This window comes from Penicillium cinerascens (assembly GCF_028974065.1).
Source record: "Penicillium cinerascens strain IBT 15544 chromosome Unknown contig_6_segment0_segment0, whole genome shotgun sequence".
Taxonomy (NCBI): domain Eukaryota; kingdom Fungi; phylum Ascomycota; class Eurotiomycetes; order Eurotiales; family Aspergillaceae; genus Penicillium; species Penicillium cinerascens.
The window spans coordinates 526,638-551,115 of NW_026695295.1; the positions used below are offsets into that span (position 1 = coordinate 526,638).

General features: G+C 50.5%; 8 protein-coding genes across 8 annotated transcripts; 5 read left to right on the forward strand and 3 right to left on the reverse strand.

Annotated features, from left to right (window-relative positions):
- Positions 1-146: 146 nt before the first annotated feature.
- N7498_006197 (protein-lysine N-methyltransferase) lies at positions 147-1,304 on the reverse strand (the record flags this gene model as incomplete). The annotated part of the gene is made up of 3 exons (XM_058453259.1): positions 147-401; positions 458-991; positions 1,074-1,304. 3 exons carry the CDS (start codon positions 1,302-1,304, stop codon positions 147-149), a joined length of 1,020 nt encoding a protein of 339 aa, XP_058307450.1.
- Positions 1,305-1,545: 241 nt separating this feature from the next.
- Positions 1,546-2,589, forward strand: N7498_006198 (40S ribosomal protein eS24). The gene is made up of 3 exons (XM_058453260.1): positions 1,546-1,635; positions 1,817-2,064; positions 2,127-2,589. The coding sequence occupies exons 1-3, from the start codon at positions 1,559-1,561 to the stop codon at positions 2,201-2,203; spliced, it is 402 nt and encodes a 133-aa protein (XP_058307451.1). The 5' UTR covers positions 1,546-1,558; the 3' UTR covers positions 2,204-2,589.
- Positions 2,590-2,899: 310 nt separating this feature from the next.
- On the reverse strand, positions 2,900-4,161 carry N7498_006199 (putative aldo-keto reductase (AKR13); the record flags this gene model as incomplete). The annotated part of the gene is made up of 4 exons (XM_058453261.1): positions 2,900-3,488; positions 3,547-3,616; positions 3,722-3,915; positions 3,980-4,161. The coding sequence occupies 4 exons, from the start codon at positions 4,159-4,161 to the stop codon at positions 2,900-2,902; spliced, it is 1,035 nt and encodes a 344-aa protein (XP_058307452.1).
- Positions 4,162-7,315: 3,154 nt separating this feature from the next.
- N7498_006200 (uncharacterized protein) lies at positions 7,316-8,830 on the reverse strand (the record flags this gene model as incomplete). Its single annotated transcript, XM_058453262.1, has 3 exons — positions 7,316-8,503; positions 8,555-8,662; positions 8,717-8,830. The coding sequence occupies 3 exons, from the start codon at positions 8,828-8,830 to the stop codon at positions 7,316-7,318; spliced, it is 1,410 nt and encodes a 469-aa protein (XP_058307453.1).
- Positions 8,831-14,181: 5,351 nt separating this feature from the next.
- Positions 14,182-17,544, forward strand: N7498_006201 (ankyrin repeat domain-containing protein; the record flags this gene model as incomplete). The annotated part of the gene is made up of 2 exons (XM_058453263.1): positions 14,182-17,471; positions 17,523-17,544. The coding sequence occupies 2 exons, from the start codon at positions 14,182-14,184 to the stop codon at positions 17,542-17,544; spliced, it is 3,312 nt and encodes a 1,103-aa protein (XP_058307454.1).
- A 1,375-nt stretch (positions 17,545-18,919) lies between these two features.
- N7498_006202 (PPIL4 family peptidylprolyl isomerase) lies at positions 18,920-20,546 on the forward strand (the record flags this gene model as incomplete). The annotated part of the gene is given in 5 exon segments (XM_058453264.1): positions 18,920-19,048; positions 19,112-19,812; positions 19,869-20,065; positions 20,114-20,324; positions 20,335-20,546. The coding sequence occupies 5 exon segments, from the start codon at positions 18,969-18,971 to the stop codon at positions 20,544-20,546; spliced, it is 1,401 nt and encodes a 466-aa protein (XP_058307455.1). The 5' UTR covers positions 18,920-18,968.
- A 352-nt stretch (positions 20,547-20,898) lies between these two features.
- Positions 20,899-22,540, forward strand: N7498_006203 (UDP-N-acetylglucosamine diphosphorylase; the record flags this gene model as incomplete). Its single annotated transcript, XM_058453265.1, has 3 exons — positions 20,899-21,627; positions 21,680-22,414; positions 22,469-22,540. The coding sequence occupies 3 exons, from the start codon at positions 20,899-20,901 to the stop codon at positions 22,538-22,540; spliced, it is 1,536 nt and encodes a 511-aa protein (XP_058307456.1).
- A 902-nt stretch (positions 22,541-23,442) lies between these two features.
- On the forward strand, positions 23,443-24,466 carry gisB (putative zinc knuckle nucleic acid binding protein; the record flags this gene model as incomplete). The annotated part of the gene is made up of 6 exons (XM_058453266.1): positions 23,443-23,497; positions 23,557-23,592; positions 23,650-23,661; positions 23,729-23,770; positions 23,819-23,937; positions 23,987-24,466. 6 exons carry the CDS (start codon positions 23,443-23,445, stop codon positions 24,464-24,466), a joined length of 744 nt encoding a protein of 247 aa, XP_058307457.1.
- Positions 24,467-24,478: the final 12 nt, after the last annotated feature.

A 24,478-nucleotide genomic window follows, 5' to 3' on the forward strand; every position in this document is an offset into this window, starting at 1 on the left:
TGGTGGTATGGAGTATATGACCCGCACCCCCAAAGCCAAAGGAACCCAGTCATGCATAGTCATACAACAACTCAAAAGCAAACTCCGTCAATTCAACTGGGTATTCATCTACGCTCATAATCTCATAACAACCAACCATTCTTTCATCACGCTCTCGAAATCCTAAACGTCCGAATGGGAATATTCGTCGAATGAAAGAACCCCGACTGCTCCTCCGCAGGCGTAGACTCAAACGGCAACGCCTCAACGCTAAAAGCATTCTCCTCACAAGCATTCGAAAAAGTCCGGAACGTATCCTCATTCCGCAATGTCGCAGCGGTAATGAACTGACTAACCCCGTAGTTTGAGAAGAGGTCGCGCACCGTTGAGATGAGGAGGGGGACGAGGTCTGTGTCGTAGACCTGGGATTGTTAATACAAAATCATGTTTTAGGATATGGCGGCATTGGGGATCGTACCAAATCAGCACCGAGCGCAGCATCAAACTCCAACGGCCCGCCCCCCGTCATCGAAGACATCTCATCCGTCTGTTCCAATCTCGTCCCCCAATCCCAAACAGCCGGATAAAACGGTATATCCCCATCCGCCTGATTCAGTCGGGCACACGTGCGCATGTTCTCAATGAGAAACAGCTCACGGTCCGTCGCAACAACACCCCGAACACCAAGGTGCCGCGCACAGAATAGCGAAAGGAACCCCGTGCCCGCGCCGAGCTCAATAATCCTTTTCCCATGGACTAGTGCTTCACCGGCTGGTGAGGCCAGGAAAGAGCCTAGATGTAGCGCTGCTTCCCATGTTCTGTTACCTGTTGTTCCACCGGAGAGAATCAGGCCTTGGGATTCGAGTATTGTTACGTTGCGCTCCCGGGTCTGGGGTGATTGGAGGGGAGCTGTGTATTTTATGGTTGAGAGTTGTTGGGCTTGTTCCAGGGCGGAGGGTTTGGGTTGGACGACTAGGTTGCCCCAGGCGTCCATTAGACTGTCTAGGATTTCCTGGGGTATATGTTAGATGGGAGGTCAATTGGTGTGGAGATTGTGGATTGTAAAGTTAGCTGGGATTCAATGGGTTCCTTACATCTTCCTCCGGGTCTGTGATTGATTCTTCGATCCGCGCGAGTATCTGCTTTAGAACTCGTGTTCGGTACGGCGTTGGTGGGAGTGGGGTGAGTGTCTCGTCGAACATGTGCTCGTATAGGGCTTGCTGCACGGCTGGCTGGACGAGGACATTGCCTGGTGGTAGCGCCAGAGTTGGTGGATCGACCAGCTGGAAGTACTGCACAGCTAGTGTGCGAATCAAGTCAGCCATGGCGAGTCCACCGTACAAAGTGGAAAGACTGAAGATAATTCGAGTGTTCGATAAGAGAGCATTATCGATAAGAGATAAGGCGAGGTTGACACCTGTTAAACCGGGTGTCGATTCCGCCCTAATGTATGACATAAGCGTACTTAGGTCAGCATACCCTAACTGGACTAGCGCCACCGCATAGCCGAGCGCACCGCACGAAAATTGAAAGTCGACATCCACTCCTTCCCATTCCTGCATCACCACTCACCAGCACAATGGCCGACACTCCCGTTACTCTGCGGACTCGCAAGTTCATCCGCAACCCTCTGCTTGCCCGCAAGCAGATGGTCGTGTAAGCTCCCCCTTTCTTTTTACCCCGGTGGACGACAATTTGAGGAGGAATCGAAGGATTGGCACACAACAAATTCAACGCCCACACGACATCACACACGACATACACGAAACGAAACGAGAAATGGGGAATGAACAACTCGAAATTAATGATCGCGCGGCTGACATCTCTGATTTTCCAGGGACGTCCTCCACCCCAACCGCCCCAACGTCTCCAAGGATGAGCTCCGTGAGAAGTTGGCCGACCTGTACAAGTCCAACAAGGACCAGGTCTCCGTCTTCGGGTTCCGCACACAGTACGGTGGTGGCAAGAGCACCGGCTTCGCTCTGGTCTACGACTCCTCCGAGGCCCTGAAGAAGTTCGAGCCTCACTACCGCCTGGTCCGCATCGGTGCCGCCAACAAGATCGAGAAGGCTTCCCGCCAGCAGCGTGCGTTCCACTCCTCACTAAAGTGTCACTGTCAGACTCGATCGAATCTAACTCTTCCACAGGCAAGCAACGGAAGAACCGCTCCAAGAAGTTCCGCGGTACTGCCAAGACCAAGGGCCCCAAGAAGAGCAAGGACTAAACGTCTCACCCCGCACGATAATACATGGTCCGATGGATGGTATTGGCATGGCGAGGATGACGCTGGTCTGGTGGCCCGCCTGTTTCAGCCCTGGTTTCTTCTGGAATGGGTTGTGGTGTGTGTGGGAAGGGTGGCCTGCGCTTACTTAGAAGCAGAAAAAACAAAAATGTTCGGACTCGGCCATCTTTCCTGGAGGCTGTGTGAAACCCCCTTATGTTGTTAGGATCGAGTCTTTGGATCCGTGGAGCTCGATGATCCCCCCAAAAGGCGTCGTGTTGTTTCTTTCCTCGTGGTTTGGATCATCGGTTTCGAATCAGCGAGGGATATGAGAATCCGGGCTTCGGCTGTTGCCCCGGGATGAATTACATATTTTTTGTTTCTGTTCAGTTCTCTGTTCAGTCGTAGTGTAGCCCCCGTCTTACTTTCTGGAATATGGACATGGACATGATGCCTATCCACATGAAGCCTGGAGGGGAGCACAAAAGTCCCACGAAAATCCGGGGTCGGCTTAGGCTAGATCCATGATGTGTACTTTGTACCCTTTGTATAACTCATCCACCTCACTCGCTTACCAAGGGCTCCAAATCCCGACAGAATCTCCTAAGTCTGTCCTTAGAGAGAGAAAAGGGTAGATAGCAGGGTTAACTGTCATATTAAGGAAATTTGCATGTCTCAGACATTGAAGTACCGGCACCCTTATTCCTCCTTGGTATCACGATAAATCATGTTCTTGAAAGCATCAGGAACAGGCCCACCAACAACAGGAGTTTTATCAACAATAGCCCTGATCTCCGCCTCCTCTCGGTCCGTGAGACTAACATTGAGCGCACCCATATTGTCTTCAAGATACTCGATACGTTTGGTACCAGGGATAGGAAATATATCATCGCCCTGCTTCAGGAGCCAAGCGAGTGCCAGCTGAGACAAGCTGCAGCCTTTCTTATCGGCAATGACTTTGATTTCGCCAGCCAATTTGGCATTGTGCTCCCGCGCCCCATCCTGGAATTGAGGCATCCTCAGTCGTCGTATATCAGTGTTATCTCCGACGGCATTGCCTTCGCTGAAAGTGGAGGTGAGGATCCCTCTACCCAGAGGCGTCGCGCATACGATTGCAATCCCGAGCTCACGGCAGGTAGCCAGAGCATCGGTTCCCTCGGGACCCTCGATCCCACGTTCGAAGAGGGAGTACGCGGGTTGGTATGCGGCGACGACTCCAATCTTGACTGCGCGACGAAGCGCTTTAGAGGAGACCATCGACAAACCGATATGTTTGATCTTTCCCTCGCTAAGTGCAATAAGTCAGGGTTGTTCCTCTGGACGCCACCTTGGTTGGATTGACATACTTTTGCAGTTCCACAAGAGCGCACATGGTCTCTTCAATAGGTGTAACCTCGTCCACATTGTGCACGTAGTCTTATCGAAAAGAGTCTATTAGCAGACGCTATTACCTGAGCAGATCGGCCTACACAAAAGAGGATATAGAGATATAGATATATTCTGCCCCTGGCCAAGGCTCACATAGATCAATGTAGTCGGTTCCCATTTTCTTCAGCGTTGAGTGGCAAGCTTTCTTGGTGTACTCGGCGGAGCTGTTTATCTCCAGGGTCCCTCCGTGAGTGACATATCCGAATTTGGATGCGAGAAAGATCTGATCACGCTTTCCAGTCTTCTTAAACCATTGAGCCAACAGCTCCTCGTTGTCACCATACATACTTCAAATAACCGGTGAGCTGGGTGAAAAAAGAACCGCAACGACGAGGTAGTGAGAGAACTTACTCAGAAGTGTCCCAAAAGGTTGCTCCTAGTTCAACCGCACGATCAAGGAGGGCGAAACGCTGGTCATCCTCAGGCAAAGTTCCGTAGCTGGTAGAGGTCATGATCATCAGACCAAAGCCCATGGCTGGGACCAAAGGACCGTGCTTGCCCAAACGGCGAGGGTTAGTGAATCTGGAGGCCATTTGAGTTGTCAAACAGATTCGAGCCGAAGAATTCAGGTTGAAGAGTAGACACGAAGGGGATTTTATATCTAGTAGTCCCCGTCCTAACGTCCGTCTATCCCCTATCTCCGAGTATATTAAACTATCACTCGATGCTCCACGGGAATACAGAAGGCTTGAGAAGGATAACGTCGCTGATCTATAGACAATTTTCCGAACGGGCCAATAATATTTAGATCGATGCGTAGGCCCCGAAAAACTATTCGAAATCCCGAGCGGACGAATCACGGCGCAGCACGCCTGATGCGACCCCACAACGGCTCTCTGGTCAAGTCTGTCGCGACTACTATGTGTGCCCAATCAGCGGTGAAAACAGCCCTGTATTACTACCTCTGGCAATGTGTTTGGGAAGCACCTGATCAAATAAACATCAGAATGACAAGGAACAATGAAATTCCGGTGGTGACTCTAGCTCATCGCCAACCACTGCCACATGCACTCCCGCTAAAGTCCAGCATCCTGGACGACTCCCACGTCTTTTGCCTAACTTAGCCTTTCAAATTGGCGATGTATTCCAAGAATGGCTGTCGTACTTGCAAGTGAGTCTAAAAATGTACCTATTCGAACTATGGCCCGTTGGGGCTGCATAGCAAGACTGATATGGCGCTAGGATCCGTAAAGTCAAGTGCGATGAGGTGTACCCGGCTTGCCACCGATGCGCGTCGACAGGTCGCGCGTGCGGTTGGTACAGCATTTCGGGGGGAGGAACGCAACTTTCACGGCCTAGAGTCCTTCCGCCCTACGGGATCACCGTCCCACAATCAATAGATACATTGTGTCTTGCTGCGAGCGCGGAAGAGAAGCAATACCTTGATTGGTTCAAGATCCGAACAGTGCCCAAGCTTCCAGGCACTTTCCTGTCCGAGTTTTGGTCCCACCTGTTATTACAGGCTAGTCTAAGCGAGCCTGCAATCTTACATGCCAGTCTTGCGCTTAGCGCTGTGCACAAAACGGACACTTTGGATACAACAACCGACGAAAGAGCCACAATTGACCAGTTTGCCTTGCGTCATTACGTCAAGGCAATACATTATTTGAAAGCTCACTTGGCAAAGAAAGACAAGGTCTCTTTTCAGGTTATTCTCATCGCTTGTGTTGTTTTTATCTCGTTGGAATGCCTCCGTGGTCATCTGGAGTCCGCTCAAGCTCACATCGAGAACGGATTAAAAATAATCAAAAAGGCCAATTCAGTCTCCGAAGACCGTGACTGCTCAGTTATTACAATCCAGAAGCCCACGGTGGCAGATGATTGGATCGTAGAGGCGGTTTCCAGGCTGGATATTCAATACAGACTGTCCCAGCAATCATGCTCGAATACTCACCCATCCTTTCAAAGAGACGATGGCAGTTCTATTCCTCAAAAGTTTCGCTGTTTCAAGGCAGCATGGAAAACCTTAGACATCTTAACAGACGATGCGTTGCTGCTGAGCAGTACCGGCTGCCAGCTCAAAGAGGGGGACTCCTGCCCAAGCCATCAATCCCGCATTGAACAACGAAAGAAGTTACTGAGGGCACTTAGGAGATGGCTAAAGACATGGAAATGCTCCCACGAGAGCCTCATCCAAAATATGCCCAATATTATTGGAAGGAGGGGAGCTCAGATATTGACCATACATCACACTATGACGACAATTATGGCCGAGTTATGCCTGTGCTCCGAAGATGAGATGGCTTATGACTCCCAAATCTATCGTTTTGCTCACTTATTGGATGAAATTCAATTGGTATCCGATACTAGCCGAGCCGACCACAGTTTCCCATCATCAGAAATGGGTCCTGATGAAATTGTCCATTCGCGCAGCTCGGTCATGGACTTGGGCTGCATATCACCACTGTACTATCTCACTATGAAGTGTCGGGTTCACCGAATAAGACTTCGAGCTATCGCACTTCTTGGAAGCTGGACCCATCGAGAGGGTATTTGGGATTCAGCAATAGCGGCATTGGTTGCACGCAAGGTCATGGAGCTTGAGGAAAGAGGCTCTTTCGGTGACATGGCATCTATTTCCAATAAACTGTCTAGTTGTTGGGGATCGCAGGGCCTCACAGAGCCGATTTTACCCGAGTCTCTGAGGATAGGTGGGATCGAAATGGTGCTATCTGGAAACCCAACACAGAAAATGATTCTATTCGGGACGAGGCACGAGAGTAGGAATGTCAGGAACTGCCTAGCGGAATATGACATGGCCTCTCGGACATGGGTAGACATATAGTCGTGCGGTCAATCTCATCTAGTCCCCATATCTGTGCGATGTAGTATTTAACAAAAACAAAGAACCGATTGAACGATATGTCAATGTCATTTGATTATCACGAGACGGAAAGCATGAGAGATAAACTCCCCATTAACGAGATATTAAATAACAATACATATATCCTACCCTACCTCAACCAAATCAAAACAGCCTTCCATTGAAACAAAAGTAGCCACTCAAAAGCCCCCGTCCTTCGACTCTCACTTGTCCGACACATCTTTTTTTTCATTTTCTCATTCACGTGCTAGTACGGCAGAACCTGAACCTTGGGAACTTTGAAAACAGAGTTGATATCAAAATAACCGCAAATTAAAAAATAACCGGCCGGTGGACAAACTTCCTCGGAACCTCGGGATTGGGATATGGCAGATAATGAAAGAGATCAAAGATAAATATTATAGAAACCGCCGTACACATGCGGAGGTAAGGGTGTGGGTATGAATTTGGGTATTAGGTGAATTGGAATTGGAAATGGGATGAAAAGAAATCCCCGCCTCCAATAGAAACAAATAGAGTAATTGATGTGGGACAAGCTTGATATTGGGGATGAGGTTTGATGTGGTTTGACAGGTTAAAGGCACGGTAAAGCAAAGGGGAGATTGAAAAGGGGAATCAAAAGGAGTAAACAGGGACCCTCGCATCAAGCACATGCACAAATTACAGGAACAAAAGTAAAAAGGTAAAAAGACACTAAATAAGCCGCATGAAGCGAAACATCCAAGACGAGTTGTTTCTGACGGGTCTGTTGTCCTCGGCCGGTCCGGTTTCCCCCCGACAGAGCAGCAGGGGTCTACATGTCGTATCCCAGAGGGATGTGAGGTTTTTCTATGGGATAAAATCGGTATCCACGTGAAGACTGACTAGTAAGCGCCCTGGTTACCCAACGGCGAGACTGGGGGCCGGTGGACATTCTCGACCACGGACCGGTGGTATTCTGGCAGTGTGTCTGGGAGGAGATTGAAGGAGAAAGCTCCGGGTGGGTCTGAGTGCCTCACGCGCTGATATGAGAATCCGTTCATTAAGCGGTTGTCGCTGTCGCGGCTCTTCTTTTCGCTGCTGTATCCGTAGATTTCGGGTGTGCAGTCGTTGATCATCGCGAGACGCTGACCGGCGCTTTGTTCGCGGGAGAAACTGCGGCGAAAATTCTCGTTGGGTATACATTTGTAGTCGTGGTCGAGTGTCTCCAGACCTGCGAATGACGTGGCGGCACTGTTTGCGGATGACGGCCCTGTAGCTGTGGAGGATAGTGGTCGCGTTGTTTCATTATTGGTAGTGGGCATAGGGACGTATGGGAAGAGGAGCTCTGGGGCAGTGCTGGTATGGCTACACTTGGGGGCGTTGCGTGGGACAGTGTGTATCCGTTGATCGGGCGTGGTGTCGCATCGCTGGTTCCAGAAGTTGTCCTTAAACTCGGACATTTGGGCAAGGTTTGATTCTGGTGATAGCACGTTCAGACTTGCTGCATTGCTGGGCAACTGCTGGCTGTGGCAGGTTGGAGTTGGGAGTGTCCGATCTGTCCCTGGGCCATCTGCCGAAGAAACCGCAGTCATGGCAGTGGCGGATTGGGAAATTTCGTTTGGTGAGATTCCTTGGCTGGGAAGCATGTAGGAGGAGTAGGGAGATTGCGTTAGAGAGTTGTTGGTCTCCAGATCAGGGTAGATGACTCCACTGGTCTGTCTGTTGACATTGAACATAGAATCCCAGATCTTAGGGCTCCATGGTGACGCCCCATAGTCAAGAGTAGACCCAGATGGTGCACTGGGGAGCATGTATGCTGGAGACTGGCTATAGTTGACCGACTGTTCGTTCTCGTATGGGATCGAATCCACGCCTACGGGCCTTGGAAAGACGTGAGAATCGGCGCCCAGGTCAAACTCGTGGGTCCGCGGGAAACCAGTCATGCGGGCTGGAGACGAGCCCATGGAGAGCATGTTGGGCTTTCTGGAAGTCTGAGATGTATACATTCCCCCAAGATGAGATGGTGCTATCGCTGCTCCTGGGGGAGGATAAGGGAACTGGCTGAAGGTACCCAGACTCTCTGACTGGACCTTTTGAAGCAAGTCAGTTTGCATCACAGCCTGGTCCGGAGATATACTTACTCGTAGGAACTGGCAGTCCGTGTTGCCGGCACTACGGCAGTTGGAACAGCCCTGGCCGTCACCAGTGTCGCCACTGCACTTGATCTTTCTCTTTCGACACCGGCGGCACTGTAGATGTGTCAGAACGGGCTTTCCAGGTTATAAAGAATGGAGTGTACATACCGCGACGGGCACTCGACGTCGCTGGGGGTTGCGCAACTTGCTATCCACATCGGCTGCAGGGCTGATACAACCGGAAGATCGGTCATTCAGTTCGTGCTGGGCCATGCTGCGCATAGACCGGGCCATGAAGAGGGAAGTGTCATGTCGGGGCTCAAACCCGGACTGTTTTTCAGAGTAGAAGGAGTCCATTGCTGCCATGAGGTCAGCACGCTTACACAGGGCACAACTCAACAGCCCAACTCACTCGTCGCCCAGGAGGCTCAAGGTAGAACAGATGTTCCTAGAAGTCAATGACGGTCATGTCTGGGAAAGGGAAACGCAAATGAAGTAGAAGAGAAGGAATGTCTCTCTGGAAGTAGGGTTCGATTTATGGCCATGTTTTGGTAACAATCGGTGTGATTGCCTTCATCCCCCCCTCTGGTATTTTATTTCGATTTTGATTTTCTAGCTAGGCGTTTTCCCTTCTCTACAATCCTGGGGACAAGGCTCCTACACCGTAAAACCCCGGGGAAAAAAGTACGGCCCTTCAAATGGGGCCACCGTTTCGAACATTTCCCTTCTGCTTGGTGTACCCAGGGGAAATTATATGCACGGAACCGTGGTGCATCCTAACCAGATTCCTCCCTGACGAAAGGCAGCACGGCTCCGGCGTTTTAGAGGCGTTGTTTCACAAAGTAACGTCACACGGGACATTACCTGATGGCCATGACGAGAACAAGTCCAGACGGGGAGATGAGAGCCCTCTCCGCTAGAAATGTTTCAGCCAATCTTCACCTATTTTTTCCCAGGTTTTTAGGGCTTTGTTAGGTTCTGTCGGACTCTGCTAGACCCAGATCTAGACCCAGTGTAGGGGAACGGAAGACCGCCGCATACGTTTGCAGCAAGTTCCTGGTGTTGATCCGGCACTGCAATCCCGTGGATCGATCAAGATGTGAAAATGTTTGCTCTTCTCATGGGGCCGGTCGAAACGCTGATTGGCGTGGCTGCTGCAACTCCATCGTGCCTTTTCCAGGTGCATCAAACAGGCGTCTGCTCGGAAACGTTGAGGCATTCCAAAGGTCTCGGCCTGTGTCTGTACTGTCTGTACTCTTTGTATTCGCTCGTACCTTGACGAGGTCTGTGACAAGTGAGAAGTGACAACGGTAACAAACGCCGACCTCTCAGGCTGTCTCGGGCAGCCATGTCTCAACCCAGGGCCCAACTCCCAAACCCCCAAAAGCTAGGCAGCAAAAATAAAAAAATGAAAAATGACAGGTTGACACCTGTCATTTTGATCAGCAAGCGCCTCCTGGGATCTTGACCCCGCAAAGCGCGCTTTGGAGCGCGCTTTGGAAAATCAGTGCCGGCAGTGTCTTGGTAGCGCTGCGCCCTGATCGACGATATGGATGAAGTCCGTTTGGGCGCTTTTTTAGCGCGCTGCAGCTAGATAGAAAGGGAAGGGAAAGAAGCAAACCCGGCGAACCATCAATCGAGGGCAGTTCGGAGTAGATCTGAAAAGGGGAGGGAAGAGGCCGAGTATGCATGACATTCGGAATGGGGAATAGGTTTGTGGGTGGGAAATGTTGAGAGAGATAGAATAGCTACACAGGTCTCCGGTCTTGTTCGACTTGAGAGTGAACTCTTGGCTTGTCTCCGGGAAAGATACGGGCCTCCAATACACATTCAGAGGCCATGCGCGACATTCAGAGAGTTGACTCCGTGAATCTGAAGCAATCGCGAGACGAGATCTCAATGAAGACCGGGTTCGCCATCCCTGGTCAAAAGAGACTGGGGAAAGCCTTCATCGGCGCTCCACGTGTATGGGAAGAGAGCAATCTCTGGTGAAATGCCGCTGCAGGAGGCCGCCCGTTGCCTCCCCGTTTTTGTGCAACGAGGACGAGTCATTTGTAGTGACGGTGAGACCTCGTGCCAGGAAGGAAAAAGGGGAGGTCCAAGTCTCGAGAATCATCATCTCCAGGACTGCAGCAGAACAAACAGAGATCTTTGATCCATAAGGACACTCGGAAGATATGCCGCCAGATTGACAAGTCCAGTTACACAGGCCCCGGGGACGATCATCCGAAAAAGCTCCTGAAGGCTGAAGTTGTGTGTGACAAGCCGGGCTGATCAACATATAGGCATCGGACATCAATAGTCATGCGGTGGATACCTATCACTGGAACTTCGATGGCACTTTCAATTTCCTAGCTTCGCTACGGTTGAATATTTTGATTACCCAGGGTCTTCCTCTCACTCTCACCCCCGCCCCCTTCTCACTCCCCTTTGTTGAGCAAATCAGGGGCAATTGATCAGATGAAAGGATGGACCTGGTAATTGGCTGTAAAAATTCTGATAATATTTCTACCTGTTTTCAAAGGGATATTTATGCCCTTTCTTTGGGAGCCCCTATCTATGAAAAACGCGTACAAAAGGGGCTTCTTTCAACGCTACTTAATGATCTATGAAGCAGATAGATAGAAGATGCTTGGTAAACAGTTCAGCTGCTGTTGAGGTCTTTATTCTGACCATTCAGCAGCTCTTCGGGCAGAGGAAAGACGGACGGGATTCAGAGATATTCCGACCGGGATTGGTGCCTTATGATAAAGCCATCCAATTCTCAAAAGGCATCCAATTCTCAACACCCTTCTCTTCTCTTTCCTACTTTTCCAGCCTCGGGTGACACTAGCCAGCCTCGTATTCGGAATTCTCTTTACTACCAAGCTTTCACTGGCCAGAGTGATGCCCGAACCACTAGCAGAGATGCCAGAAGTATCGAACGCAAGCGCTCAAGAGTTCACGAGAACGCAAGTAAGCTGCCATTCCGGGAAAAATCACGGCTAACGGCTTTGTCATCTAGCCTCCTCCCGCTCTACCATAGTCCTCTAGTCAAGATCCGCATCAAGCCTGGCGAACATAAATAGGCCGAATTTTCTAGCTGATGACCATTCCGGAGTCTGAATTGCGCGTGGATATCGCCCATTGTTCTCCCCCCTGCCAGCCATTCTCGCCAGCGCATACTGTGAGCAATCAGACCAACGATAAGCGGAACTCAGCTTGTATCTTCACTGGCAGCGACCTAGTCATCTTGAACTGTTATCGACTTCCTCAGAATCAAGGAAAATGACAAACTCAAATTGTGTCTTCACTGGCAGTGACCTGATCAAGCGGGTCCGTCCGCGCGTTTTAATAATGGAAGAGACCAACGGGTTGCACGAAAGATTCAAACCTGAATTCAACTGGATTATCTCGAATTTCATATAGGATAGATATCGCCGGCGTTGTAATCACCGTCGAAAAGGTCTAATATAGGGTCACCAATTTCGGCGTCGTTTAGGAGGAGCAACCCTATATGACCACTGTTGTATAGGCAGCAGTAGTTTGCTAACTTGCTTGAGGTGGTTGCTAGGTAAACACCTTTTCCGAATATATACCCGTTGATTGGGGCTTCTGGTGATGCAATTCGAAGACCCTGGCTTAGTATGCCACCGAATTCGGTGCTGCGTGAGCTATGCCAAAGAAGTCTGCGGTCGTTATTCTCGACCTTCGTATAAGAAGAGGTATTGAACCGATTATTCTCGCCCTGACGCTCGATTCGGAAAATGTCGATCACCTAGTATTGGAGGTTGTGGGTTGCACCACGTGAGTTTAAAAGATAATTGGATAACTTGGTAAATTCGCTCGACTTATGATCAAGTCGAGTCATTTCTTCCATGCCCGAGCTCTAGAACTGACGATCTTGGACTTGTCGGAGAAGACCGCGAAGTCAACACTGGGATTGTGCGGGAGTTATGCGAGAGCAGGGGCATCGAGCGCCGTTGTCCGGTCATCCCCACACACGTCTTCTCTATGTCACCCCAGAACTCAGCCAGACGGACAATTTTCGCCGCAATCTACAGATGGTTCAACCGTCTTAACACGCCCTCTTGTCTATCGTTTCGAGTGGCCTTGTGTTATAGTCGATGGAGATCCCTCCCTCTTACTCTAATACTCCCTCTTTCTCTTACACTACCGTATAGACTAAGAGCGCTCGCGCACTCTTAAGCTTAGGAAAGGACCCCCAGTCTGCAAAAATTGCAAGAACGAGGGTACATATAGATTGCATACTGAATGGAGAAGGCTAGGGAATAATAAGATTTAACAGGACATAGGGTCAAAGAATACAAGGAGAAGCGAAAGATCGACCTAAATCATATCCATGACAAGCTTCCGGAAGAGGCGTAGGTCATAATAAAGAAAGCCAGTGACGATAAGGACATTTAGGGATTTCGCGACGTAGAATAGCCTAAATCCTACCTTAGCTGATAAGGGGAGAACCTACTTCCCGAGGTTATTTGGGCGTTGAATAACATCGAATATATCCTTTGACTCTAGAGTTTTAATCTCTAAAGCAGCTGCTCTCAGGAATCCTTCGCCTAATAGGTGGTTAAGCATCTCCTTCTAGTTCCGCGGCTTAGGTAGCAGATCGTTAAGATATACTCTAGATCGTGGTGCATCGGTCAATCTAGCAGCAAATGCTGCAAAAGTGATGCTAGATTTTTATCGTCCGGATCGTGGTTTATAAGGAAGGTAAACCATTCGTTATTATTTGTTGTCTTTCGCTTTCTAGCTCCAGAAACGATATTTCGTTCCGAATATCTCTATCGATATCCCGAGGTACCAACATAAGGGTATCTCCACCCTTATCCTGTTTTGCATCGTCCGTATCGCAAATAACCGACTATTCCGGTGCGGCGGTCAAAGGAGGAGAGAGGACGTCGTCGGGCACAGAAACGGTTTCCCAACACCCTTCGTTCCTGTAAGCGCATCTCTAATTTTGAGACGGTTGTTTCGACTCTCAAACATCACAAATTTGGTACGATCGTTGCACATATAGACGTTATAACCAGAGTCAATAGTCCAGTGATTTTTGAGAGAGTCGTGGCTGGCCTGCTGAATCCGAGATTTTCTGAGATGCTTCGAGCTACACCGCAAATGCTATATCGGAGGTGATTTCGGTCATATACGTATCCTTAGATGCGGCATCCTCGTTTGATTTTGCATTCTCTTTGACTCTCTGTCGCTTGGGTGCTCCGGAAGCGTTGTGAGAGCTGCTTTTCTGCTCTAACCAGGCCTTGTACAGTGCCGACCGTTATTGCCTTCCATATCCGGAAACATAAGACTAGAAGGCTCCGTGCAAAGCAAGCAAACTAGGCGTAGTCACAACTCGTTCACCAATAGTACCACGTACCTCATGCAGTTCGACACACTCGTATGCCCAATCGCGGACGAAGTTGCCCCGTTCCCTGATGCGGGCGCGCGCTTAGGTGATGCGGTCGCGAAACTCCTTGTTACCCCTCAACCCTCACCTTGTCTGATCCTGTTGAACGGTTGAGTTTCCAGCCTACCGACACCTTCGAGTCTAAGTGACATATTTATATTTCTGCCCATTCACCGTGACCTTCGCGGCATCAATACCAGCCATTTTTCCTCACAAACCCATACGGAGAATGGAACCGGTCCCCGTGAGAAGGATGGCGTCTACAATATCACTTGGGTGCTCGAATTCGGGGTTCCAGATCGGTCTGAACCATGGCTCGGTCGTCAATAACTTCCACCCGTCCATTGAAGGACCCAAGGAAAAGGACCATAGAACATGTCTTGAAAATCTGTTCGTCACCGACCCGGAAGAGGATCTCAATATGTGGAAGCGGAGGAAAGGACCTCGTACCTCAGGGACCTTCAGCTGGTTCTTGGAATCAGTAGAGGTCATATCTTGGTTTCGGCAGGCAAAGGCCGCAACCAATATAGAACAAAACGTCATGTGGCTACACGGCAATCCGGGAATCGGCAAATCCACAATGGCCATGATGCTTGCTGAAGAATTACCCAAGAAGGGTTATTTTTCTAGAACTGATAGTATTCTCTCGTTTTTTTTCTGTGATTCCAGCTCTGAGAATCACAGAACGGCAACTTCTGTGTTACGAGGTCTCCTGTACCAAATCATTAAGAAACATCCATCGTTCATGGAACAAATAATGCCAAGATATGAAGCTCAGGGAAAGCGTCTTTTCACGTCATTTGACGCACTTTGGGCGGTACTAATGGACTTCGGCCGAGCGTTGAACGGTACCGAGATATACTGCATTATCGACGCTCTCGATGAATGTGATACTGAATCGCAAGATACACTACTTGAACAAATTCATCAATCATTCAAACAATCGAATGAGACCAGTCTGGTCGCATGCAAAATTCATTTTTTAATCATCAGTCGTCCGTACCCCGAGATCCAGTTTTTTCTATCCACCTTTCGATCTGTTGATCTCGGCTCGTGCAAGGAGATAGCCAATGACTTAAGAGCCATGATTCAAGATAAAGTACAGGACCTTGCAAAGCGGAAGAAATATCCTGAGTCTGTTATGCAGAAGGTGCCACGAATATTGGAAGAGAAGGCGGACGGAACATTTCTATGGGTTGGAATTGCCTGTCGCGACTTGCATGGGATACCTTCAAGCAGGGCAGTTGAGACGCTACTGGCTAAGCCTCGTGGATTGTATCCTTTATATCAAAATCTGCTCAGTGCAGCGGTCGAGGCCAACAACTCACATGATGATTCACAACTGAAGATGTTGTTGATAATAGTCACATTTTCGTTGCGACCACTGAAGATAGCGGAAATAGCCGAAGCATGTCGATTATACTTGGATGAGGATATCAGGACTCGCCTCCAGTTCACCAAAGAGGTCATTGAGTCGTGCCACTTCTTGATTGTCATCGATAAAAGCTACGTGCGACTGCTGCATAGGTCTGTCCAAGATTTTCTCATGACTGAGATGGATAATTTCACAGCTGTGAAATCCAATCTTGTTCTGTCATATCGCTGCATTGAGCTGATTTCCCAATATTGTCGGCCCGGTATGGACAAGTCAGTTATGGAGCCGACTTACGGATTTCTGGGTTATTCTGTACTGTATTGGCCGAAGCATGCAAGCTTGGCCGAAACAGAATTTACTGCCCTTGAAGAACATGGAAATTTCTTCCAAAACAAGTTCGAGACATGGAAATGCTGGCTGGAAAACTATAACCATTTGAAAAGAGGATCATGGGGTGCTTTAGGAACAGGAATATCTGTCAGTCATGTCGCAGCTCGATGGGGAATTATACCCCTCCTCTTGACCGCCCCTCAAGGTGCATGGGAAGACAACGATGACCACGGACAGTCGCCACTGCTCATTGCGACTGAAAACACTCAAATTGAAGCCATGCGTGTCTTAGTTCATTCTCAAGTGCGGTTGGATTCTTTAAACAACAAGCATCAAAACGTACTTCACATTGCAAGCATGAATGGTAGCTTTACTGATTATGATATGGTAAAGTCTCTACTCAACAAAGGGGTCTCCCCATATATCTGTGATGAAGGCAACATGACGCCTTTCCTCTACGCAATTGGGGACCGACGTACAGAACTTGCTCAAACCTTTCTCAACTATGGCTTGAACCTGGAATCTAGGGTTCAAAGGCGGTCGTGGCCCGGACGAATCACAGTGAGCAGCTTACCATATGGAATGGTTAAGGGCCAGGATGAGAACATGGAATCCGGGCTAACAGCACTCCATTTCGCGGCCCTCAATGCATGTACAGAGATGGCTGTCCTCTTGCTTCAGCGTGGGGCCGATCCTAACGCTTGTTCTGATTTTGGAGACACTCCTCTACATCTTGGGATTAGGCACGGGCTTCTTGGCCGCAGGAATGATGATGAATGGGAGGTTGGTCGGTATGCCGTCGAGTCATTGACTGACTTCATTGAGGATCATGAGGGTTCGGAAGCTTCTGATATCTATCGAAACATCAGCAATACTAGGATACGCATTGTTGAGATACTCCTCGAAAGCGAATCTATCAATGTCAACACGGCTAACAATCATGGGGACTATCCTCAACATTTGATCGACTTCCATCGACCTCAGGCGTTGTCTATCTTGGAAAAGCTTATGGAAAATGGAGCCGATGCATTACAACCAAACGGAGATCGTCAGACGTGTCTTCACCTCGCTAGCAAAGCAGGAAATCTGGCCGTGGTTTGCAAACTCGTGGAAGAAGGTCATGATATTATGTTGGAGGACTCCCACGGTCGCAGCCCATTTTACTATGCAGTCTCCAGGGGTTGCCTGGATATCCTATCTTTGATGTCAAAAATCTGCGATCGTGTGCTTCCAGAGGTCTGGAGCTCCCTTGACCACTTTGGCAGAACTCCGTTACATCATCATGTTGCATCTGTTTTTTGCTCAGCTGAAGTCATCAATTTCCTAATTCAAATTGGCTGCGATGTTAGTCAGTCAGACAGGGCCGGAAACTCACCCTTGGGCCTCTATGTGAGCTCATTTCACCTATCAATTCGGAGCAAGATATTCTTTTTGCTTGTTCAGAAAGGTGCCGATCCGCACTGGATGAATGAAAACGGACAAACGTTAGCACATCTTATCATGCATCGCCAGGGAGCAGATACCACGATCCTTGAGTATTTGTTTACCGTGGGTATAGATCCAGCTACCAGAGATCTTGATGGGAGAACATTAATGCATCACGGAGCTCTTCATGGTGCTTTTACTGAGGATCTGATGAATTTTCTTAATTGCCAAGGTGTCCTAGACCATTATCTCACGGCCACCGACTTCACCTGCAAGACTCCTCTCGACTATGCGAAGGAGATGGTTCATCGAGAGACACACGGAGATGTGTATGATGACCCAAGATGGAAAGAATCGTTGAAGAACCTGAATGCAACATTGCCATCGTGGTATGAATTCGTTTCGGCTATAATCTGTGCTAAAAAGCTAATATAAAGCAGTACTAGTGAAGGTGCGAAGTGACCAACGTTCTGTGTATTTAACATGATTTCTCGCTTGTCTCGCCGTCGTATGTGTTGAAGTAGATGGCTTTAGCTCATTTTTGCTTCCCTTAAATGCGGGGCTCATAGCAAATGGGCCCCACTTCTCATTCTCTTGCATGTTCGTTTCCCGCGATGACGACGAGGTTCGTTGGGTTCTCGGGAATTCAATCTAGTAGAATAGTGCACCCGCAATGATGACAACTTGCGGCCGGGAAGTGAGCTGTGACCTCCTTCCAAGACAGCTTCTTCTCACCCTTCAGCGTCACTCGCAGGCTATCTTCGGGGGTAGAATATCGTTGGCGCTTCCGAATTTTGCTTTTTTTAGTTATGGATAGCTACGAGGCCTTGCTAAAAACTTTGGAACGAGGCGAAGATCGGTTCTGTATATAAGCACAAGGTGGCGAGCGGGTGTCCACGGGTATGAACGTGAAATAAAATGTGGGGTCTGACCCCTGGCCCTCGTTAGTGAGAATAGCTCGCCTAACAATATCACGGCTCTGAGGTAGCCCAGGTGAGTGAATGGAGTGGCATGACAGTCGCGCTTGAGCGTACACTTTCCCTGTCTGTAGCTTGGCAGCCCCCAGGGATTGGATCATAATAGGGGCCAGTTCAGCTCAAGCGCCGCAGGAGCACAGATAAATAATCATCTTACGCTGCTAAGAATCGGCGTTTCTGGCCACTTTGTAAGGAGGTTGGGGAATGCAGTTGCTAGTTTGGGAGGGGTATGAACGAACGATGGCATGGAGAGAGGGGTGGTTATTTTTGGACACGTAGCAGGACAGTACATGACTATACAGTTCTATACTTTCAGACTTGTTACCGTCTAAATCTGGAACAAAATTTTACATACGAACCTTTCTATATAAGGCTTAGCGTATCATGTGATTAGGTTTTGAAAGAACATCTCCGTGTTTCTGGATATGGAAGGCAATAACGGTCGGCACTGTACGCTTGACCGGGTTTAAGCGCCTTTTCTGCGCGCTCGATGCGTTGCGCATTCGGCTTGTAATGAAATGAATGCTCTATAGTTTCAAGTGCTTTCTAGAGACCTCCGGCTTGATACAGAAAAATGGCATTAAGAAGCAGTGTTTTATATATAGTAACAATCACTCAACAAAGCAGGTAGGGGGAGAGGACCGAGCTCTGTCGCTAGAGTCCTGGCCAGCCAGCATTCAAAGAGCCACTGTAGCGGGAGAAATGAGTATGTCTGCACCGGTACTTTCAACTGCGGTAGGACATAGTCGTTGAAAGTGACGAAAGGCGCCTGGAGGCCGGGTCTTCCACATTTGGAACGATAGCTTGTGGATCTGCCTGATTGGCCCGAGCTCCGCGGATCTCTCGACGTGCGACCTGAACGGCTCTCTACTCGTGAAGCTGTTGAGCTGGCGCGAGTTAAATGCCAAGATGAGTGCGCTACTGGAAACCTCTCTGGGTGACATCGTCATCGACCTGCTGGTCGATGATTCCCCGCGCGCCTGTGAAAAGTATGTCGTCGTCCTTCACCCCGGTCCTCCATCCTCCCACTAACCCGTTCCTGTCCTCTCCAGCTTCCTGAAGCTGTGCAAACTCAAGTACTACAATTTCGCCCCCGTGCATAGCGTCCAGAAAAATTTCTCCTTCCAGACCGGTGATCCCCTGGGCCCCGACGCCCCCGAGAGCGATGGCGGCTCCTCCGTCTGGGGAGTCCTGGGCGGCCCTGCGAAAAGAACATTCCCCATCGAGATCCCCCCGAAACTCAAGCACACCGATCGCGGCACTGTGAGCATGGCGACAGTACCCGCGACCAACGATCCGGATCAGCGCCTCGCCGGTAGCCAGTTCTTGATCACGCTCGGGGATAATTTAGACTATCTGGACGGGAAAGCGGCTATCTTTGGCAAGGTGGTTGAGGGCTTTGATGTCCTGGAGAAGATCAATGAGTCCTTCATCGATGATCGTGGTCGGCCCTTGAAGGACATTCGCATCCGTCATACAGTTGTGCTGGACGATCCCTTCGATGACCCTCCTGGGCTGGTGGAACCGCCTGAGAGTCCCGTGCCGTCGAAGGCGCAATTGGATACGGTGCGGATCGCAGATGATGAGGATCTAGATGACGATATGGATGAAGAGGCTATGGAGAAATTGCGCCGGGAGCGCGAAGCTCGTGCCCAGGCTTTGACTCTGGAGATGGTGGGTGACCTTCCGTTCGCCGATGTCAAGCCTCCGGAGAATGTCCTTTTTGTCTGCAAACTGAACCCGGTCACGCAAGGTATGCTTGAAAGACAGCTTCTCGACATCCTTGGGAGTATGCTAATTCGATGATAGACGAGGACCTCAATCTGATCTTCAGTCGCTTCGGCACCATCCTGTCCTGCGAGGTCATTCGAGACAAGCGTACGGGTGACAGCCTGCAGTATGCGTTTATCGAGTTCGACAACCAGAAGGACTGCGAACAAGCCTACTTCAAGATGCAGGGCGTGCTGATTGACGACCACCGCATCCACGTTGATTTCTCCCAGAGCGTACGTTCTCCCCTTCTTTTTCTAGAAGCTATGCTAACAACAGACCAGGTCTCCAAGTTGTCCGAGAGCTGGCGCAATGCCACCGTCACCAAGCGCAAACAGCGAGGCGGCTTCGGAGGTGTCGCAGACCTCGAGCAGAAACGCCAGTACCGAGGGTCCGAATACGATCGAGTAGACGAGGACGACGATTCCTACGGGATGGTCTTCGACAAGCGCAAACAGAAAGACCAAAAAGACCGGCCATCAGGTCCCCCTCCTCGTCAGCGCAGTCCTCAACGAGACTCATATCGTGATCGACGAGGTAGTCGCAGTCCCCGCGGACGAGATTCTCGAGACAGATACCGTCGGCGATCGTACAGTCGAAGTCCACGAAGAGACTCACGGCGTGACCGGGACCGAGGACACCGTGACCGACATGATGATCGCCGACGATGAATGTTTCCAAATGATTAAAAAGTGTATCATCAAATTACTTGGCTAAATTCGGCAGCATGTACCACAGTCCTGCGTAAAACCCCTGGTTGGCAAAATCCGGATCGGGCCCCGCTGAGGGGCGCGCGGCAAATGGTAGCGAATAAATCAGTGGACAGGTCTCACTTACGACTGCTACTAGTGCTGGTCTCAGTATTATGATTTGTGTTGAACTAAAAATAATACGCGGCAGTGCGCGACACTTTTAGTTTAGTCTGCTGGTTGCTAGTACATTTTTCGTTGACTTTACGGTGTAGAGAAAGCTGAAAGCTTCACCCCGCGCTTTATTTACCCTCCCCCCTTCCCTCCCCTTTCTTTCCTCCTTTCTTCCTTTCTTCATCTCCCCACACCTTCAATTCAAAATGGCCGAGGCAATTAAAGAAACCGTCTCCAACCTCATCGGCAGGTTCTCGGGCTCCGCCGAGGAAGCTCCCCGCGAGCCCTCGGCCGAGGAGTTCCAGCAGCTTCAGAAAAAATATGACGATGCCGGCCAGGGCCACGTCTTCGCCTTCGTCAATGAGATCCCTACCGCCGAGAAAACCCAGTTATTCCACCAGCTCGCCAAATTCGACTCCACTCGCATCAACGAGCTGGCAGAGACCGCCCTCAACCCGCCCAAGACCGAACAAGCCGCCGCCGCGACCCTCGAGCCTTTGCCCGACTCGGCGACCGCTTCCATTCTCGACTCCGACCCCGCCGATATCAAGCGATGGTACGATGCCGGCCTCAAGCAGGTCGCAGAGAATAAGGTGGCGGTTGTCTTGATGGCCGGTGGCCAGGGTACCCGTCTGGGTAGCTCTGCCCCCAAGGGCTGCTTTGATATCGGTCTGTTGAGCCAGAAGTCTCTCTTCCAGCTCCAGGCTGAGCGTATCCTTAAGCTCCAAGAGCTGGCTCTTAAGGCTCACGGTGGCCAGTCCGCTACCATTCCCTGGTACGTCATGACCAGTGGACCTACCCGCAAGCCGACGGAGGAATACTTCGCGGAGAAGAATTATTTCGGTCTGGATAAGAGCAATGTCTTCGTTTTCGAGCAGGGTGTGCTCCCCTGTATCTCAAACGACGGCAAGATTATGCTGGAGAGCAAGGGCAAGGTGCGTGCAACATGTTCTGTTTCCCTTGGAACTCAAGCTAATACAATCACAGGTGGCCGTCGCTCCTGATGGAAACGGAGGTATCTACCAGGCCCTCATCACCTGCGGTGCTCGTGAGGACATGCGCCGCCGCGGTATCCAGCACATCCACCTGTACGGTGTTGACAACTGCCTGGTGAAGGTGGCCGACCCCGTGTTCATTGGATTCTCAGCCGAGAAAGACGTCGACATTGCCACCAAGGTGGTCCGCAAGCGCAATGCCACCGAGTCCGTCGGCCTGATCGTCCAGAAGAACGGCAAGCCCGATGTCGTCGAGTACTCCGAGATCGACAAGGAAACCGCCGAGGCCAAGGACCCCAAGCAGCCCGACGTGCTGAAGTTCCGCGCCGCCAACATCGTCAACCACTACTACTCCTTCCGCTTCTTCGAGTCCATTGAAAACTTCGCCCACAAGCTGCCCCACCACGTCGCTCGCAAGAAGATTGGCTGTGTCAACCCCGAGAACGGAGAGGCTGTCAAGCCCGAGAAGCCCAACGGTATCAAGCTCGAGCAGTTCGTGTTTGATGTCTTCCCCATAACCCCTCTGGATAAGTTTGCCAGCATTGAAGTCCGTCGCGAGGAGGAGTTCTCCCCGCTAAAGAACGCCCGCGGCACGGGCGAGGACGACCCCGACACCAGCCGCGACGACATTATGAAGCTGGGCCAGCGGTGGATCGAGGCTGCCGGCGGCATTGTCATTACCGAGGCCGATGCATTTGGCGTGGAGGTGTCTCCTTTCATCAGCTACGTATGTGATAGCCCTCCTATTCATTTTCACGATCAACAACTAACACACATATAGGGAGGAGAGAACCTCGAATTCCTCAAGGGACGGGAAATCAAGGCTCCCGCGATCTTGGAGAGGGAGGAGTAAAAGGAAAAATCACCCATGACTAGAATATTTTTGCCATTTTTGGGCCTGTACTGGACAAATATTGGAAACGACGAAATGAAAGTGCATTTTGATCTGCGAAGAGGGTTGCATCGACATAGTTGAAGCACTGGAAGTAGCTTTTGGCGTGGAATGTAGGGGTCCAACAATGGGTATTTTCACCTATGCAGAGAGAGAGGTAGCTTGTCCAGCTAGCTATAGCTATAGCTTATGATTATTAAATATACGACACTTCAACTGGAACATCAAATCGCAGCGCGGTAAATCAGCAACCTTACGCAATACGGAAAAGCCCGGGAGCTAAACTTTTGACGAGTTTGCACCCACTTTCCCTCCGCGGCTTGGGTTCTTTCTGCTCACAGACTCTTCATTATTTTCGAGGTGTGTTGCTCTTAAGGTCGAGTTGTCGAGTTGGTAAGTTCCAGTTCGTCATTGTGTGCGTTGGGCTTGATTTTTGTTGCGTCCCACTTTTTCGGAGGGTCTTTTTTCCCTTTGGTGGGCTGTGATGAACGAGTGAACGTGTGAACGTGCTTATTTTTCTTGCCCCAACTTTTTCTCCAAGGTTCTCAATTTTTTGCTGACAAGGCCCTGGCTTAGTTTGATTGACTAGTGTCTGAAGTGTACGAAGTGTGAGTGAGAACCTTGCCGACGCTCGCACGTTTCTCCCCCACGGATCGACGTTTCCCCTCCATCCCGGGATGCCGATTTTGGGTCTGCAACAACGCTACAATTTTGGGACTTGGACGGCACGTGGTGCTTGACGATTACACCGTGGGAATGTTGCTCGACTTGGGATCCCATTTGGGGACATGGAGGGGCAACCGATACGACGTGGAGCTTGGGCAGCATAGGACCTCGGACTGACGATGTGGTAGATATTCGAGATGATGTTGTCCCGTCGTGCGTGCTACAAGTGTGGCAACATTGGCCACTATGCTGGTTAGTTATTTTGGATTTCTGGATCTCGACATTCGAATCAGTCCCGCTAACTGACGTAGAGGTCTGCTCGTCCTCCGAGCGTCTCTGCTACAACTGTGAGTAACGCCTTTCTCTTATGTGAAGAAAAAAAAATACTAACGGTGATATCATAGGCAAGCAGCCTGGTATGTCCATCCAGCTACACGTCCGTGTCACCGTACGTGAACAGCGAGCTCATAACATTCAAAACAGGACACGAGTCTAGCGCTTGCCCTCGTCCTCGTACCACCGAGAGTAAGGCACCCTCGCCCGTGTTCAAGACACCTTTCTAACTCTCTGCAGCTAAGCAGTGCTACAACTGCCAGGGCCTCGGCCACGTCCAGGCTGACTGCCCCACCCTGCGCCTGAACGGCGGTGCGAACGGCCGCTGCTACAACTGCAGCCAGCCCGGCCACCTTGCTGTATGTCCAGCCTTTCCGTCATGGCGTGACGATTAAACTGACTTTTTAGCGCAACTGCACCAACCCCGCTGCCCCCGGCGCTGGCCGTCCCACTGCCCCCCGCGGTGGCTTCCAGGGCTTCCGCGGCGGCTTCCAGGGCTACCCCCGTGCCGCCACCTGCTACAAGTGCGGCGGTCCCAACCACTTCGCCCGTGACTGCCAGGCTCAGGCTATGAAGTGCTACGCCTGCGGCAAGCGCGGCCACATCTCCCGCGACTGCACCGCCCCCAACGGTGGCCCCCTCAGCTCCGCCGGCAAGGTCTGCTACAAGTGCGCCCAGGCTGGCCACATCTCCCGCGACTGCCCCACCAACACCGCTGAGGCTGTCGTTACTCCCACTGCCGATGTCGTTGCCGAAGCTGCTATCCCCGGTGGTGCCCCTGTTGCGGCTGTCGCTGCTGCCGTCGAGGCTAGCCCCGAGGTTGGCCCCGAGGTTGGCCCCGAGGTTGCCCCCGTCGCGGCTACTGCCCCTACCACCGCTGTCGCGTAAGCGACCTGTTTG